At 50.8% G+C, this 17572-nt stretch overlaps 1 protein-coding gene across 1 annotated transcript in view; it reads right to left on the bottom strand.

Annotated features, from left to right (window-relative positions):
- ttn.2 (titin, tandem duplicate 2) overlaps nt 1-17572 on the bottom strand; it is a 174926-nt gene that overhangs the window by 9774 nt on the left and 147580 nt on the right. The window contains exons 219-251 of the mRNA XM_052081957.1: nt 17265-17561; nt 16549-17136; nt 16178-16480; nt 15797-16093; nt 15437-15724; nt 15018-15317; nt 14789-14940; nt 14543-14693; nt 14162-14461; nt 12307-14073; nt 11930-12223; nt 11560-11847; nt 11168-11467; nt 10756-11090; nt 8933-10664; nt 8544-8846; nt 8121-8432; nt 7720-8010; nt 7224-7523; nt 6017-6158; nt 5586-5749; nt 5048-5350; nt 4697-4978; nt 4029-4622; nt 3637-3927; nt 3245-3544; nt 2839-3141; nt 2453-2755; nt 2103-2371; nt 1707-2022; nt 1084-1389; nt 687-986; nt 9-584 (exon numbers count right to left, since the gene is read on the bottom strand). Coding sequence (XP_051937917.1) covers nt 9-584; nt 687-986; nt 1084-1389; nt 1707-2022; nt 2103-2371; nt 2453-2755; nt 2839-3141; nt 3245-3544; nt 3637-3927; nt 4029-4622; nt 4697-4978; nt 5048-5350; nt 5586-5749; nt 6017-6158; nt 7224-7523; nt 7720-8010; nt 8121-8432; nt 8544-8846; nt 8933-10664; nt 10756-11090; nt 11168-11467; nt 11560-11847; nt 11930-12223; nt 12307-14073; nt 14162-14461; nt 14543-14693; nt 14789-14940; nt 15018-15317; nt 15437-15724; nt 15797-16093; nt 16178-16480; nt 16549-17136; nt 17265-17561 — 13047 coding nt within the window. The remainder of the gene's footprint in view (nt 1-8; nt 585-686; nt 987-1083; nt 1390-1706; nt 2023-2102; nt 2372-2452; nt 2756-2838; nt 3142-3244; nt 3545-3636; nt 3928-4028; nt 4623-4696; nt 4979-5047; nt 5351-5585; nt 5750-6016; nt 6159-7223; nt 7524-7719; nt 8011-8120; nt 8433-8543; nt 8847-8932; nt 10665-10755; nt 11091-11167; nt 11468-11559; nt 11848-11929; nt 12224-12306; nt 14074-14161; nt 14462-14542; nt 14694-14788; nt 14941-15017; nt 15318-15436; nt 15725-15796; nt 16094-16177; nt 16481-16548; nt 17137-17264; nt 17562-17572) is intronic.

Raw genomic sequence — 17572 nt, 5'->3', positions numbered from 1 at the left:
CACCTTACCTTGGATTTCAACCCGCAACACTGTGTCGACAGTGCCATACTTGTTGCTCAGTTGCACTTTGTAACGGCCAGCGTTGGTCTTCCTCTGAACGTTCCTCACCACCAGGTGTGTGTAGCTCTCCGTGTTCTCAATAATCACTTTCTCGGACGTGTTCAGAGGCTTCTTGTCATAGAACCACATAATCTGGGGAATGGGACGGCCGATGTAGACCACGTGGAGGCGGAGACTGGTGCCAGCTCCGGCGTAATATTTCTCCTTCAGAGGGAAGCCGGGGTGTAGCTGAGGTGCAGCCTGTAGCCGCAGTTTGCCGCTGGTCTCGATCTCCCCGGCTTCGTTGATGGCCCTGCAGGTGTACAGACCCTCGTCTTCCTGCTCGTCGGTCATGATGATGAGGGAGTGGTTGCGGCCGTCCGAGCTCATCTTGTACTTGCGACTCTGAATCAGCTCTTTGCCATAGCGGTACCACTTGATCTCTGGCAGAGGTCTGCCGATGATGCCACAGGACAGCGTCCCAGATTCTCCAAGTTTGGTTGTGACATCGAGAATGTCTTCCTTCAGAGCCGGAGCCTCGCCGACTGCCGAACATGAGCAAAAGTCCATTTCAATTTGACAACTTAACCAGAAACTGAGTTGGTATTATGAGCAGAGAGATGAAGAAGTCCATGACTGTCACTCACCGCTCAACTTGGTTTTGATGCCCATGGGTGTGCGCTTAGGCCTGCTGAGCCCGGCTTCGTTCTCGGCCAAGATTCTGAACTCGTACTCGGTAGCTTCCATTAAGCCGCCCATGGTAAACTGACGGTCCTTCGAACGCTCTTTGTTGCACTTTTTCCAGGCACTTTCGCCGGCCTGTCTGAACTCTATCCAATATCCCAAGATCTCCTTCCCCCCGTCAAAGTCGGGCCGCGACCAATGGATGGTTATGCAGTCTTTGGTTACAGAGATGACGTCAATCTCTCCAGGTTGGCTCGGTTTATCTGTCGAGAAGATAATCAATGAGCAGGTCAACAACAACAAAGGTTCACTTGATTAGGTCCCCGCCACTGATTGCACCATCATGTGACATTTACGCACCGAATGGATCTTTGCAGACCACCGACTCGGATGCAGGGCCCGGCTCACTCTGGCCGACGTCATTCTGAGCCACAATTCTGAACATGTACTCCGCATCGGGGATGAGGCCGGTGATGTTGTACATGGTGGTCGTGATGTGAGTCTTATTGTGGCGGACCCACTTCTCTGTGGAAACCTCCCTTCTCTCAACAAAGTATCCCGTGACACGGGAGCCACCATCGTCCCGGGGCCGGGCCCATGACAGAGTCACTGAAGACTTGGCCACATCCATGATCTCTGGAGGATTGCTGGGAGGTTCTGGTGGGCCTGTTGATAAATCATCAGGAAACAAAGGCTCAGAAGAGTTGGGATAAATTTGATGGACCACTTTTCCATCAAATTTGCCCTGGGTCAAAAACCCACGTCAAAAGCCCTGGGTTTGAAAGCACAAATGTTCATGTGCAAATAATGCAAATAATCCCACAATTCTCATCACGGCGAGTGACGCATATGATTGTGAGGTGAGGTGCCCTTGTTACCAGAGGTTTAACAATTCACGGCTGCAATCAGAGTTGTGTTTTGAAGGTACAGTACACTGACATAGTCGGGGTACCTTTAAGTCACGGTACATTGTCGCTACTCACAGAGCGGTGTCTTTGCTGTGACAGGCTCCTCGGACTTCAAGGACCGGGAGACACCAAACTGGTTCTCAGCAGAGACCCTGAAGTGGTACTGCATATTCTCTTTTAGGCCTTTGACCACCAGGGAGTTCTCTTTGACCCGGGCGTCCACTGTGTACCAAGCAGCCTTGGGGACTTCTCGCCTCTCCACGATATATCCAAGGAGGTCAGAGCCTCCGTCGTCAGACGGGGGTCTCCAGCTGACTCGAACTGATCTGGCCTGAATATCGTCAAACTCCAGAGGTCCCTCTGGGACGTCGGGGCGCCCAATGACCTTCACCTGGAGATATACAGACATCCACACATGAGATAAAAAAATAAACAACTTCACTGGGTGTAGGTCGCAGGATTTGACCTTACCTTGATGTACACAGCTTTCCTGCCACATTTGTTCTCCAACAGCAGGTCATAAGTACCCGTGTCGTCTTTGTGAGCCTCCTTGATGACGAGCTCCGTCAGATCATCATTGATGGCGATCATGGCCCGGTGAGAGATGTCGCGACCATCCTTGGTCCACTTGCATGTAGGGATGGGTTTACCAGTGAACGGCACCGATAGGCAGATGACTCCTCCTTGCCGCACGATGTAGCCTTCCTCATATCTACTATCCAGTTCGAATTCAGGATAATCTAAGGCAGACACAGTGGAGATTTTGGTTATCTCTGATACTGCAAATCATGTGACTCGACTGAACAAACACTGAATCTTACTCAGCATCTCCTGGACTTTGACGACGCCAGGAATCTCTGCGGGCTCTCCAGTGCCACCAGCATTGCAGGCGGTGACTCTGAACTTGTACTCAGCTCCCTGAGGCATGTGCGTGAGGGTATACTCAGACATTTTGGTGGGTGTGGTGTTGCACAAGGTCCACTCCACCTGGTCCACCTTCTGCATCTCAACAAAGTAACCAGTGACCACAGAGCCACCTTCCTCCACAGGAGGCATCCAGGCCAGGGACACGGAGGTTCTGGTGGTGTCTGTGACATTGGGATGAACCGGAGGACCTGGTGGTGCTATTTCAGAACAGTACACCTAGGGTCAGAATGACTGATTCACAAGTACTTTTTAGGTAAACTTCAATTACCATATCACGTACCTATGGGGTCTATGGCAACAGTGATGGCAGAGGTCTCGCTGGGTTTGCCAGTGCCTCTGGAGTTAATGGCAGTGATGCGGTATTCGTACTCCAGGCCTTCAATCAGGCCAGAAGAGCGATACCTGGTCATGGTCACTGGGTTCTTGTTGATCCTCAGCCATCTGTCAGAACGAGGCTCCTTGCGCTCAATAATATAACCGGCAATGGTGGAGCCACCGTTGTCCTCCGGCGGATGCCATGTCAGGGTCATGCCCTCGTGAGTGACGTCAAGCACCTCCGGTTTGCTCGGAGGTCCAGGGATGGCTGTGCAAGTTAACCAGGATAGATTAGGAGGAAAACCGTAGCTCGAAAGCCAAGTCAAACATTGCCTACAGATTGTTGCGGTCAATTTGAAATGTGGACTCACTCTCAGCACTCTTGCATTCCACCACTTCCGACTGCAGGAAACAACCAATGCCGAAGCGGTTCATGGCAGCGACACGGAACACATACTCTGTTCCCTCAGAGAGTCTGGTGAACTTGAAGCACGGTCGGGTCACCGATTCGGAGACGGTGATCCAACCGGGGCGGTGAGCATCGCGCTGTTCTACCACATATCCGCTGATGTTAGCGCCGCCATCCTTCTCTGGAGGTTCCCAGCTAACCGTCACCGATAGGCCATCAACCTCCACGATCTTCATAGGGCCGATTGGCACGCCGGGTTTGTCTGAAAAAGCACATGAAGAGCAGGGTCCAAATCTCACAAAGCAGGTATCTGAAAATCGGTCTGGTGTCCATTTGGAGAGCCGGCGCCCTTACCGAGGATTATGGCTTTAATAACTTCAGTTGCCACACCGATGGCGTTCTTGACCTCCAGCATGTAGTCTCCGGTGTCGTTGATGGTGGTCTCGCGGATGACGAGATGGGCATGTTTGCCGTTGCTTTCGATTTTGATGCGCTCCAGGCTGTCCTTCAGCTGGATGCCATCAAAGAACCAGGAGCAGACAGGCTGCGGTTTGGCCGTAATTGGCAAGTTGAGATCGAGGGGTTTACCACGGGGGACATAGACAGTCTTCTGAGGAATGCTGGTAATGTCGATCTTTGGCATCACTGGAGGTGAGCACAGAGGTAGCACAGACAGGTCAGGTGAAATGATAAAAGCGTTTTACACTCGCTAAGACATGCGTCTCTTGGCAGTCATGCTCTTATACCTTTGATTTCTTGGATGGTGACGGGGGTGACAATATCCATGGCCTCACCGGTTCCTCTGCTGTTAAAGGCTCGGATTCTGAAAAAGTACTGGTCGTTCTCTGTCAGAGACTGGATAGTGTAGTGAGAAGTGGAGGCTTTGAGGGTGGCAACTGTGGTCCACCTTTCTGTAGACACCCTGCAGGCTTCGATAATATAGCCCATCAGCCTGCTGCCGCCTTCATGCATCGGTTTCTCCCAGCGCAGGGTGACAGAAGACTTTGTGATGTCACTGATCTGGAGGCTCAGAGGCACTGATGGCACTTCGCATACCAGCACAGCCTCAGCTGTCTCGCAGGGCTCACCAACGCCATAGATGTTCTCCGGTAGTACTCTGAAGAAGTAGTGCGCACCCTCCTCCAGGCCAGTGACCCTGTACAGGGTCTTTCTACACTCTGTGGTGACAGTCTTGTAAGACTTCATGCTGGCTTCCCGTTTCTCTATGATATAGTTGCTGACGTGAGCGCCGCCGTCAATACTGGGGACGTCCCAGGTGATGACAACTGACTCCTTGGTATAGTCCTTCACTTTCACAGAAGCTGGAGGACCAGGAGTGTCTGTGGGAGATGAGCACCAAACGTTGAATTAGACTTTAAAGCTGCTCCCACACAATGTTTGGATGTTCTCCTACCATAGACTTTGACCAGGACGGTTGCAGACTTTTTGCCTGACGGATTCTCCGCCTCCACTATGTACTTTCCAGAGTCGTATCGGTCAACCTTCTCCACTATCAACATGGTGTAGCCGTCAGTGGTCTCGATGAGGCCGCGGCTCTGCAGCTCCACGCCCGTCTTCCTCCAGGACACAACTGGTGTCGGGCGTCCGCTAACAGTCACAAATAGTCGTAGTGTTCCTCCAGCACGAAGACAAACAGTCTTCTTCAGGTCCTCGTCCAATTCCAGGTCGGGCATTTCTGGGAGGAGGCAATGCCATTAGAGTCAGGAGGTCGCATTATGAATAACGTCCTCCAGGCAAGACTCACCAATTCTCTCAAGGGGCTCGATCTCAGCGCTGGGTTCACTGAACTCTCCGGTGCCGTTGCTGTTGACAGCCGCCACCCTGAACCTGTATTTCTTATTGGCGACCAGACCGCCGGCTAGATATTCGCTGGTCTTGAGAGCCTTGGCTGTGGCGCGGTACCACTGCTCAGAACCCTGCTCTAGGATTTCCACCACGTAGCCAGTGACATCTGAGCCGCCGTCGTACATGGGTCTGGTCCAAGTCATGCTGATGCTGTGCTTGGTTGTGTCTGTGATGCGAGGCGCTGACGGGGGGGCTGGGGTGTCTATGAGGGGATGCAAGCAAAAGTTTATATGTCCCAAAGTGCTGGTACCACAACGTTGCCACGGGCTGCATTGGCCCTTTATAGCTGCTCGCGGCTCAAGTCTTAATATGTTCCTAAAAATAAATCATAGGTGAATATTTTCAAATTGATCCTTAATCCTTCATTTTTTCCCCCTGGCTGTGTCACTTGGAAGAAAAGCCCGAGAGTAGCACAACAAACAAACGGAGATTCTCACAGGTGGGATCTCTGAGGAGGATGTACGGTGAGGCGTCGCTGGGCTGGCTGTCCCCTGCCGCGTTGACGGCCGTCACTCTGAACTGGTATTCGCTTCCCTCCAGCAGCCCTGTGATCTTGAGGCGGGTGTCATAGATGGTGTACGTCTTATTGACCCGCGTCCACCTAATTTGCGATTAAAAAAAGAGCATGTGTCATGAACACAGAGAACATAGACGGGGAGAATGAACCTGCAAAAACTGGGATTAAAAAAAAAAATAAGGGAAAAATGAATGCCATTACTTGAAAGAAAAAAAAACTGCTCAGTAAAAGAAAAATGCCAAATATCTTCAATGTGTCAATGCTGCCGTATTTGCCAAAAGATGGGCATATTTTCGCCTTGATTGGCGATATCTAATCCTGGTTAGTTGCAGATGAGAGAATTGCTCAAACCTGGTGCTATTCTTCTCCCGTTTGTCAACAAGGTAAGTTTTGATCTCGCTGCCTCCATCACTTTCCGGCTTCAGCCACTCGAGAATGACGTGTTCCTTGCCCACGGCTGTGGCCTCCGGTGTGCCTGGTGGTGATGGCAACGCTGGAGTAGAAACAAACGGGTTCAGAGTCACAGAGACAAAAATGCAAGTAGACCTTTTACGAGAGTGACTTTTTAACCGAGGTGGGGGCTCTAGTCACTTGACTTGGCATGAGGCAGACTTCAGTCTGTAAATGTAGCACTTTGGGACTCATGAGACTCCACTTGCCACAGTACCGTGAGACTTGCATGAAACAAGTGAAGACTTGAGATTTAATTTTGACATTCATACAGTGTGGGTCTTACTCCCAGCCTTCTATCCTGTGGTGGATAGAAGGCTCAATGGCATTGAATTTCTTGAATTCCAATAAAAAGAAGTCAGACATGATGGTGTTTGGTCCCAGTGGGCCTTGTCCATCCTATCCTGCGCACTTGAGCCCGCTGGCTCCAGTTGGCCCAAGTCAAGCCTCTCCTTTCGCAAAAGCACTTTGAAACAGTCGTTCATGCCTTTGTCACATTTTGGCTGGATGACTGCAATGCACTTGACTTTGGAGTCAGCCGATCCTCCACAAAGCACCTCCAGTTCATCCAGAATGCCACCGCTGGCCTCTTGACTGCTAATCGCGAGAGGGAGCACTCCTACTCTGGCATCCCTTCACTGGCTCCTTATCCTTTTGGAAGTTACTTTTGAAGATCCTACAATTTGTTGATTAAATTTTGAAATGGCCTTGCCCCACCTGACCTCCCTGAGCTCTCTATCTCAGGTCTGCGGAGCAGACACGATGAGAGATATTAACAACTAAGTGGAGGCTCAGAGGGGATGTAGCCTTTTGCATTACCGGCCACTCTCTTTGGGATCGCATCCCACTGAACGTTAGGGAAGCCACCCATCTTTAAAACATGTCTTAAAACTCAATTGTATTCTTTGGCTCTTGACTCAGCATGAAACTTGAGCCTCTTTGTTTTAGGAGTCAAGAAGTAAACCTATTTCTGCTGTGCTAAAAGCACCATAGCTGCCTGTGTGTAGGCAAATAAATAAATAGATGGATGGATGGATGGATGGATGGATGGATGGATGGATAGATGGATAGATGGATAGATGGATAGATGGATAGATAGAAATCTTACTGTAAGCATTCCTGGCTATGACCGGCTCTGATTCCAGTGGAACACCTGGTCCATACTTGTTGACTCCCCGCACTCGGAAGATGTACTCGTTGCCCTTGATCAGCCGGGTACTGACACAGGACAAGCTCTTGCACTCTGTCTCCATGATGACCCAGTTGAGGCGACTGGTCTCACGGCGCTCCACGATGTAATGGCTGACAATGTCGCCACCATCTTCCAGGGGGATTTTCCAGGACACAGTGCACTTCTCCTCTGTCACTCTGCTGATCACGATCTTATCAGCTGGAGGCCCAGGAGTGTCTGTGAGCCAACAAAAGATAGAATGGTGATTTTGATATAAGAGCTTGCATAACCACTTCGCCGCCAATTCGTAAGCGATCGCTTTCCCTTTTTCTGGGTTTTCACAGGATACACTCAAGTCCAAATTTGGAATTGCACATCGACAAAAAGAAACACAAAAAGAACTCCAGTTATGGTGAAGATTAAATCAACTGACCCAGGACTTTAACGGTGACGGTAGCCGTCTTGACTCCATTGACATTCTTGACAGTCAGGATGTATCTGCCAGTGTCAAATCTGTCACAGTTCTTGATGACAGCCATTGCTCTCGTGCTAGTGTAGGTCAGCGAGTACTTTTCACCAATCTCCAGGGCCTTGTCACCCTTGGACCAGTAAACGGTGGGTTCTGGTTTACCACCCACCGCACCGTCCAGGACAAGGTCAGAGCCGGCGGTGACAATGATGGTCTCGCCAATCAACTTGCTGTCCAACTCCGCTCGAGGAGGAGCTGAAGATCGAGAAAGATAATTTCACTTTACATTAAAATCTGCTCTTGAAGTCGGGATCTACTGTAACTGAAATAGCCGATGAAAATGACAAAAACATTTTAGGGCTTACAGTATTCGTCCTTGCAAGTCACGGGTCCGGTGGATGCAGAGGGCGCACTGTGGACGCCGGCAGCGTTCTTGGCAATGACGTGATATTCAAAGGTTTCTCCCTCTCCCAGGTTGGTGACGGTGAAGTAGTTCTCCGTGATGGTGGTGTAGTTGCACTTTAGCCAGCGGTTGTCATCCCACTCATCAGTACTATAGACCTTCCTCTCCACCACGTACCCGACTATGTTGCTGCCGCCGTCATTGACGGGCACGGTCCAACACAATGACACGGAGGAGCGAGTGATGTCTGTCACCTGAGGGTGACCGGGTGGATCTGAAGGGGGGAGGAGGAGGAGATGTTTTCATCAAAGCATTCGTGGCTTTGTCCAGAAATAGGGGTCGGTTTACATCAGGCTTGCATGTGTAAAACCAGTCTTACACTCACCAACGGGGTTATGTGCCACCACTGGTCTGGAGGCCTCACTGGCCTTGCTAATTCCAGCGAGGTTCATGGCATAGACTCTAAACTGGTACTCCAGACCATTGATCAGGCTGGACACCTTGTAGTGACAATCCAGACAGGGCAGCTTGTTCTCCCTCACCCACAGAATTGTATTCCGCTCTTTCTTCTCAATCCAGTAACCAGTCACCATGCTACCACCGTCAGCATAGGGCACATCCCATTTGATGCTGATGGCATTGGCAGACACGTTCACAACATTCGGACGAGATGGAGGACTTGGAGGAACTGCAGGAGTTAATCAGAAGGAAACATAATTATACCAAAAATACAGAGAGTTTCAGGCAATACATACAGCCCTGTCCAAAACATACCGAAAGGATGTTCAATGACCACAGCAGCAGACTCGATGGACTTGCTGACTCCAAACTTGTTCTCGGCGCACACTCTGAATGTGTACTCCATGTACTTGGTCAGATGAGTGACCTTGATGGTAGTTCTCTTCACGCTGGAGTTGACCACTTGCCAGGAGGCCGAGCCCGACTCACGCTTCTCAACAATGTAGTTGCTGATTTCTGTGCCGCCATCGTCAGAGGGTTCAGACCAGGACAGTGAGCAGGACTCAGAGGACACATCTGAAACCACCACAGGGCCTGTGGGAGGGCTGGGTCTTCCAACCACCATTACAGTCACAGTGAAGGTTTTGGCTCCAGCAGCATTCTCCAGAGTCAGGTAGTATTTGCCGCTGTCACTTCTCTTGCTGTCTTTCACCACCAGAGTGGTTCTCTCTTTGGTGTTCTTGATGGAAACTCTTTCTGTCTCCTTCAATTTCATCTCTTCCAGCCTCCACGTGACTTTTGGTGCTGGCCTGCCGCTAATGGGAATGTCAAGGCTGAAGGCATCGGAGGTCTTGCAGCTGATGAGCTGGTTGGTGATGCTGCTGAGATCGGCGGTGGGTTCAGTGCGAGGCTCTTTGATGAGCACGGAGGTTAAGGTTGTCTGAGGCTCACTGATGCCAGCGTCGTTCTGGGCCTTGACTCTGAATTCATACTGCGTGTTATCAATCAGACCCTCTACCAACATCTTAAGGGACTTGGTCTCCCCAGCGACAGACCAGAGCTGTTTGTCCTCGGCTCTGAACTCCACTATGTACCCTCTGATGTGGCTACCACCGTCATGCTCAGGCTTCAGCCACACCAGAGAAGCTGTGGAACTGCTGGTGTCCACAACGTCTACTCTCTTCGGCGGAGCAGGTTCTTCTGTCGCCATGATGGGGTCGGTCATCTCGTGAGGATCCCCCTGGCCATACTGGTTAACGGCAATCACTCTGAAGAGGTATGATACACCCATATCCAAACCTGTTACCCTGATCATCTGGCGGGAGCACTTGGTGCTGACCTCTTGCCACGTGAGGCGGCTGGCCTCGCGCTTGTCCACAATATAGTGTTGGATCCGCGAGCCGCCATCATTGCTCGGGGCGTCCCACATCAAGGTTAAGGCTCCACGTGTGACATCCTTGAAGGTGAAGGCGCCCGGAGGTCCAGGCGTGTCTAGCACTTTCACTGTAAATGTAATGGACTTGCGTCCACTGTTGTTTTCCAGGGAGAGCGTGTACTTGCCGGCCTCGTAGCGTGTGCAGCCCTCAATGGTCAGTCTCGAGTGAGAATCCGTGCTGCTAATATCGGCCATCACCGGCAGTTCGCCATCCACTCGGGACCAGGTTGGCAGAGGAGTTGGTTTGCCCCGGAAAGCCACATGAAGGGAGACGGTGCCGCCATTTTTCACTGTATGTGTCTGCTTGAAGTTGGCATCGATGTCAAATTCAGGCGACGTTAGCCTATCGAGAGCCTGCACGGCATTGGCCATCACTGATGCTTCCCCTTCCCCAGACCCATTCACAGCGCTGACTCTAAACTTGTAAAGTTCACCGGCAACCAGGCCCTCGGCCGTGTAGCGGTTGTGAATGCAAATCTGGCTGTTTACTCTATGCCACTCTTCGAGGCTGGCCTTGCACATGTCAACATTGTAGCCAATGATCGGTAGGCCACCGTCAAAGACTGGTTTGGTCCATTCCAGGGTGACAGAGGATTTGGTGGAGTCAATCACCTGATGGACACACAAAGGACAGTTAGTGGACCAGTTATGCTTTCATCATGCTGACATCTGAGGTCTCTCTGCTGTCTCGATGCTAACTCACCTTGATTACCGTCGGGGCACTGGGAGAACTGGTCGGCTCTCTGCATTTGAAGAGCCTGGATGTACCACTGGCCGGCCCAACACCGGCGCCGTTCTCAGCCATGACACGGAACTCATACTCATTGCCTTCGGTAAGGTGGGTGACTCTGTGTCTGAGCTCTGTGATGGGCCTTTTTGCAGAGACCTTCACCCAGCGCAGACTCTTCTTCTCACGTCTCTCCAAAATATAGTGCTTGATCTCATTGCCGCCGTCTGACCTCGGCCTGGTCCAGCACAAGGTGATGCTGTTGCCGGTCAGATGCGTAGAATCAGGCGTACCAGGTGCCTCAGGCACAGCTGTGCACAGGAACAGAACATTAAGCTGAGACGAGGAACCAACAGGACAACACATAAACTCTTTCAGGCAGACTTACTGTATTGCATCTTTGCAACGAAGGGCAGTGAGTCCAGTGGTTTACCAACACCAAACTTGTTGACAGCAGATATTCTAAACTGGTACTCGTTGCCCTTGATGAGGTTGGTGGCGCTGAAAGAGCAGGCTTCACACTTGGAGTTGACCAAGGCCCAGGAAAGCCGAGACGTCTCCCTCTTCTCGACAACATAGTGGGTGATGGCGGAACAACCGTCATTTTCCGGAGGATTCCACCAGACTGAGCACTTTTCGCCCGTGATGCCGGTGAAACGGATAGGACCCTCAACTGGTCCAGGAGTATCTGAAAAGACATAAAATAAGTAAATCCTTCAAAAATTGACAAATCAGATGGTGCAGTCGTCCTCAGGAACATCGTCCTCAGAATATAGCTACCTTGCACTCTGACGGTGACGTCAGCTTTCTTGGCACCAGAGCTGTTCTTGGCCACCACAGTGTAGACGCCACGGTGTTTCCTGTCTGCTTCGCGAACAAACAGGCTGCTGGTACCGATACCAGCTGTAATCTCGATATCCATCATGGTCCTCTTGTCAATCTCCTTTCCATCCTTGTACCACACAACTTGTGGTACTGGCCGACCGGTGATGTTGCAGCTAAGGTGGACATTTTCTCCAGCTCTCAGCGTCAGCCTCTGATCTGGGCACCAATCGATCTCAGGAGAGACTACAAATTGCAAAAAGGGCAAGTTACGATTTGCAAACTGACAATCATCTTTCCATTTTTTTCCAAATGTTAGAATGCATACTGCTCTCATCCTTGGTCATGATGTATCCAGAGGAGTTGGACGGGGGGCTGACAGTGCCCACGGCATTCCGGGCAATCGCCCGAAATTCGAACCTGTCTCCGGCGGACAGACCAGTCACAGTAAATTGGGTCTCACTGATGTCAGTGAAGTTGCAGCGCAGCCATTTCCCTCTGCCTTGGCGCCTCTCCACACTGTAGGCCACAATCTTGCTACCGCCATCTCGCTTGGGGACGTCCCATTTCAAAGTGACAGAGTCGCGAGTCACGTCAATGCATACTGGGGTGCCAGGTGGATCTGAAGAAGATTTCCCAAAATGTCAGGTCAAGCACCGCTTCAACGAATAAATAATTATGAACATGATGGTCACAGTTACTCACCAACGGGGGAGATAGCGAGTGCGTGTTTGCTTTGTTCGCTAACAGGGCTGAATCCGGCATTGTTCTCTGCATAGACTCTGAAAGAGTACTCTAGACCCTCCAAAAGACTGATTATCCTGTACTCTTTGTTGGAGATGATGGTGGAGTTCACCTTCTGCCACAGGAGACTATTTCTGTCTTTTTTCTCAACGTGGTAGCCGAGAATGGGGGATCCCCCATCAAAACCTGGAGCTTCCCATCGAATGGTCATGCCATCGCTGGTCACGTTGTAGGCTACTGGCTTTCCAGGAGCACCGGGGGGTTTGTATTGATGCTGAGCAAGGACCTCTGTGGAGATGAGTGGTTCACTGACACCGTATTTATTCTCTGCACGTACTCTGAACTGGTACACAGTTCCCTTCACCAGGTTTGGAACCTTAAAGGACGTTCTGGCCACGCTTGAGCAGACCATCTTCCAGTTGGCTTGGGAAATCTCGCGCTTCTCCACGCTGTAGCAGGTAATCTCACTGCCTCCATCCTCTTTGGGCTCATTCCAAGAGATAATAATATTCTGGGCCTTGATCTCGTCAAAGTGGATGGGGCCAACGGGCACAGAAGGGGGCCCAAGAACCGTTACCTCAATGTCAAAGAAGTTCTTTACCGTTCTGTTGTCCAAAACCAAGGTATACTGGCCTGCATGCTCCTTCTGGGCACCTCTAACTGTTACGGCGGTCTTGTTGTCAGTGGTCCTGAAGCGAACCGTCTCACTTTCCTTAAGAGGCAAATTGCCTTTCAGCCAACTGATGGCAGGCCTTGGTTTTCCCTTGAAGGGCAGCTCAATGTGGATGTTCTGACCAACACGAACAGCCAGCTCTCCGTTAGGGTAGTCACCGAGGCACGCCTCAGGTGGAATGATGAAATCCATGACTGTGATTGGGCCAATCTGTGAGAAGTCACTCGTGCCCTTCTCATTCTTTGCATAGACCCTGAAGTTCATCTCAGAATCCTCTTGCAGCCCCGTCACCTCACATGTGCAGTGCTTACAAGTTGTAGCAAAAGTCCAGCTGACATTGTTCTCATTTCTCTTCTCGATGACGTACTCAGAGATGTGGCTGCCTCCGTCATGGTCGGGTCTGGCCCACTGCAGTGTGACGGAGGATCTTGTGGAGTCAAGCATGACCAGGTCTTTAACCGCACCTGGGGTCTCAGTGGCTCTGACGGGCTCCGAGGTCTCGCAGGCGTCACCCACACCAAACTCATTTTCAGCCGACACGCGGAAGAAATAAGCAATGTCCTCCTCCAGGCCTGACATTTTGTAGCTCGTACTGACACACTCGTCCGTGACCATTTGGTACGCTTTCATGGTGGAGCCCTTCTTCTCAACAATGTATTTAGTGATTGGTGAACCACCATCAATGAGAGGAGCCTCCCAACTCAGAGTCAATTTTCCTCTGGTCACATTCTTAACCATCAATTTTTGGCAAGTGGACGGACTGTCAAGCACCTTCAGGGAAACTGTTATGATCTTGGGCTCTCCTACACCATTCTCAATTTCCAGCAGGTACTTGCCGCAGTCATCGCGAGTGACCTTGGGAATTAGAAGGGTGGTGGCGCGCTCTGTGCTGGTGATGGTGTAGCGCGTGTCGGCGGCAATGTTGCGTTCACCACGTCGCCAGGTGACGCCAGGGCTGGGGCGTCCTTTCAGAGGAATAAACACCTCCACGTCACGCCCTGCCCGGACGGTATATTGGGTGCTCATGGGAACGTCCAAGTCCACGTCAGCCTCCTCTGTTGGGAGGAAAGTTCCACACAAAGATTTGAGAACTAGCTAGCCATCTTCATACTCTGATAGTTTTGTCTTTGTGAAGATACAAACCCAAGATGTCCTTGGCTTGCACAGGCTGGTACATCTTGATATCCTCTCCTTTGCCCTTGCAATTGACAGCGGAAACTCTGAAGAAGTAGTAGGTTGCTGGTTTGAGGTGAGAAACCACGTACTCGCAGGTATTAACTTGCGGGTTGACCGTCGCCCACTCCCGCTCCTCTGCATTCATTTGCTCCAAGAAATAGTGTGTGATCTCGCTGCCACCGTCATACACAGGCTTCTCCCATCCAAGAGTGATGGAGGTCTTTGTGGAGTCCACCACACGCAATTTGGACGGCTCCCCAGGAAGATCTAAAGGTAAACAAAGCATCCATCAGCTACGGTAGCGGAAAGGCATTCGTTGAACATGTCATAGTGGGTGCAAATGTATACCGATAGGATCATGAGCCATGTATAATTCAGAGGCCTCTGAGTAGTTCCCTGCTCCGGCCTTGTTGACAGCACACACTCGGTACTGGTATTCGTTGTTCTCCACAAGGCCGGTGACCTTCTGCCTGGTGTCTCTGATTGTGCCTTTCACCACCTGCACGATGAAGCACAACCGGGCATTGTTATCATTAGCTGTACAGCTGCCGCCAGTGATGAGAAGCGTCTCCTCAAAGTTTTCCATAAACCAACCTTGAACCACTGGAGACTCTTCTTTTCCCTTTTCTCCAGGTAATAACCGTCAATGTCGCTGCCTCCATCCAGAGCTGGTCTCTCCCAAATCACTGTCATGGTTGATCTGGTGATCATGGAGACTTGAGGCTTGGATGGCTCGCTGGGAGGAACTGTCGAAATGAACACATCGGTTGTTATCCACGACAGGGGTGGCAATTCGTGCATCCTTTTTTTTCAGTTTTCCTACCAAAAGCATTCTTGGCGATGATGGGCATAGACTCCAGAGGGTCACCGATGCCATATTTGTTGACCCCGCGGACTCTGAAGATGTATTCGTTTCCCTGGATGAGTCTGGGCACGTTAACGATGCAGTCGACAAGTTTCTCCGAGATGATGGACCACATGACTCTGCTGGTCTCCCTCTTTTCCACAATGTAGTGCGTCACCATGGCACCGGCCTCGTCAGCAGGAGGAGACCACATGATGGTGATGTTGTCGGCAGTCACCTTCTTAAACTGGATCTCTCCAGCAGGGGGCCCTGGCCTGTCTGTGAATGGGAAGCAAGGGGTGCATTCATATTGCAACCTAAAATATTTATCTTTAACCCCCTACCACCTCCCCTGCAAAAAATAAAAAAATATTCATTTGACAATTGATTTGAAGTACCTTGGATGAGCAATCTGACAACAGCGCAGGCTGAACCCAGGGAGTTCTTCACCTTGACTTCATAGGTACCAGAGTTCAGGCGCGAGGTGTCCCTCAGAAACAAACTTGTGCAATCGAAGGTGTGTTTAAAGGAGAGTTGGGCACCGGCTTTGAGTTCTCTTCCATCCTTTAGCCACTCAATGGTAGGTGAAGGCTTCGCAGTGATGTTAAACTTGAGTTCGACATCCGAGCCTGCCCTATGCTTCACCTCGTTCAAGTACTCTGCTGGTATTTCAATTTCTGGAGCACCTGAAAGAGAGATGTAAATCTTATGAAAATGCGTGCCAGGCAGTTTAACCTTTTACAGGTGGTTTTACGTACCAAAGTTGTCAACGCATGTGGCAGGTCCAGCTGTCATGGAAGGATTGCTCACTGAGCCGATCGCATTCTTGGCCATTACTCTGAACTCATAGGTCTGATCCTGAGTCAGACCAGTCACAGTGTAGCGTGTGTCTTTTATGTTGGTTAGGTTTGCCTTGGACCACCTGCCAACGACTCCTTCTCTTTTCTCCACCATGTACCCCGTGATCTGGGATCCCCCGTCAAAGTTAGGCACCTGCCAGACCAGGCTGATGGAGTTCTTGGTGATATCACTAATGCGCAAATTGGTGGGCGGTTCTGCCGGAAGACAGAAGGCGCTCATAAGACAACAGCGACTCCGTAAACAGTCACAAAGAGCCAGTTTCAGGCATTGCAACTTACCACAGGCGTCAATTGCCAGCACTGGATCGGAAACCCTGCTGAATTCACCGATTCCAGCAGCGTTCTCGGCTGCCACCTTGAACTCATAAATGAGTCCGGCGTGAATGCTTGTAACCTTAAAGTGAGTGGCCCGGATGACCATTCTGTTGACTTTTTGCCACAGGATGCTGTTCTTGTCTTTCATCTGGAGATGGTAGCCAAAAACGTGACTGCCTCCGTCTGACTTGGGCTCCTTCCAGGCTACAGTGATGGTCTCCCTGGTCACAGCAGTGACCTCTGGAATGGAGGGTGCTTCAGGCAAGGCTGCGGGATGACAACGAGTTGTGAGGGTGGTGTCATTCTCAAGCCAAAATGAAACAATGGTTACTTACTGTAAGGGAGGCTAATTGCAACAGGTGGTGAGTCAAGGTGCTCGCTGATTCCATATCTGTTCTCAGCCCTAATCCTGAACTGGTACTCCAGGCCTGTTGTAAGCTTCTGGATCTTGATGGTGCAGCGAGCCACAGCAGAGGAGACGTCCGTCCAGCTGGCCGTGGTCATCTCCCTCTTTTGGATGATGTAGTTTGTGATGGGGCTGCCACCCTCATAGACAGGCGGGAGCCACTTCAGACTCACGCTGTCCTCCGTGATGTCAAACAGGTCTACAGGTCCCAGCGGAACACTGGGCCTGTCCAGAACCACAATGTTGACAAAAGACTTGGTGGTGCCACTTGAGTTGGCAGCCAGGATATCGTAACGTCCAGAGTCTCCTGCGATGCTCTCGCGCAGTGTGATCCTTATGCTGTCGGGAGTGACTTCGGAGTTGAACCTCATGGTTGACTTAAGTATTACGTCGTCCTTGGAGAGAGTCACCTTGGGCAGTGGCCTGCCTATCAGCGGAATCTCACATTTGAGTGTGGAGCCAGCTCTGACATAGACTGTGTTGTGGGGGAAGTCCTTCATCACCACCTCAGGAGATTCTTCAGAAAATGACAAAATAAATTTGAAACACTAAAGCTCATATCTGAGAAAACCGAGGAATCACTCAGAATTAGTGAAATACATGCAAGTATGTTTTAGCACAATAAAAAATGTCACTGTCACTTACCGTGTTGGTCTTTGACCAAAACCGGGGTGATCATTTCTTTGACATCACTGAATCCAGCTTGATTCTCAGCTTGGACTCTGAAGAAGTACTCTGTGTTCTCCCTCAAGCCAGACACTGTGTATTGCAAGTACTTGGTTACGCCACACTTGACCCACTTCTCCTGGCCTTTCTCCAACGCCTCCACCACATATCCCGTAATTCTGCTGCCTCCGCTTTGCTCTGGTTTGACCCAAGCCAGGGTTACGCTCTCCTTGGTCACATCAGTCACTGCAAGCTTAGCTGGTGGGCTTGGTTTTTCTGGAAAAGGG

Source organism: Hippocampus zosterae, chromosome 12 (assembly GCF_025434085.1).
Source record: "Hippocampus zosterae strain Florida chromosome 12, ASM2543408v3, whole genome shotgun sequence".
NCBI lineage: Eukaryota > Metazoa > Chordata > Actinopteri > Syngnathiformes > Syngnathidae > Hippocampus > Hippocampus zosterae.
This window is presented reverse-complemented; position numbering and strand designations above follow the sequence as displayed.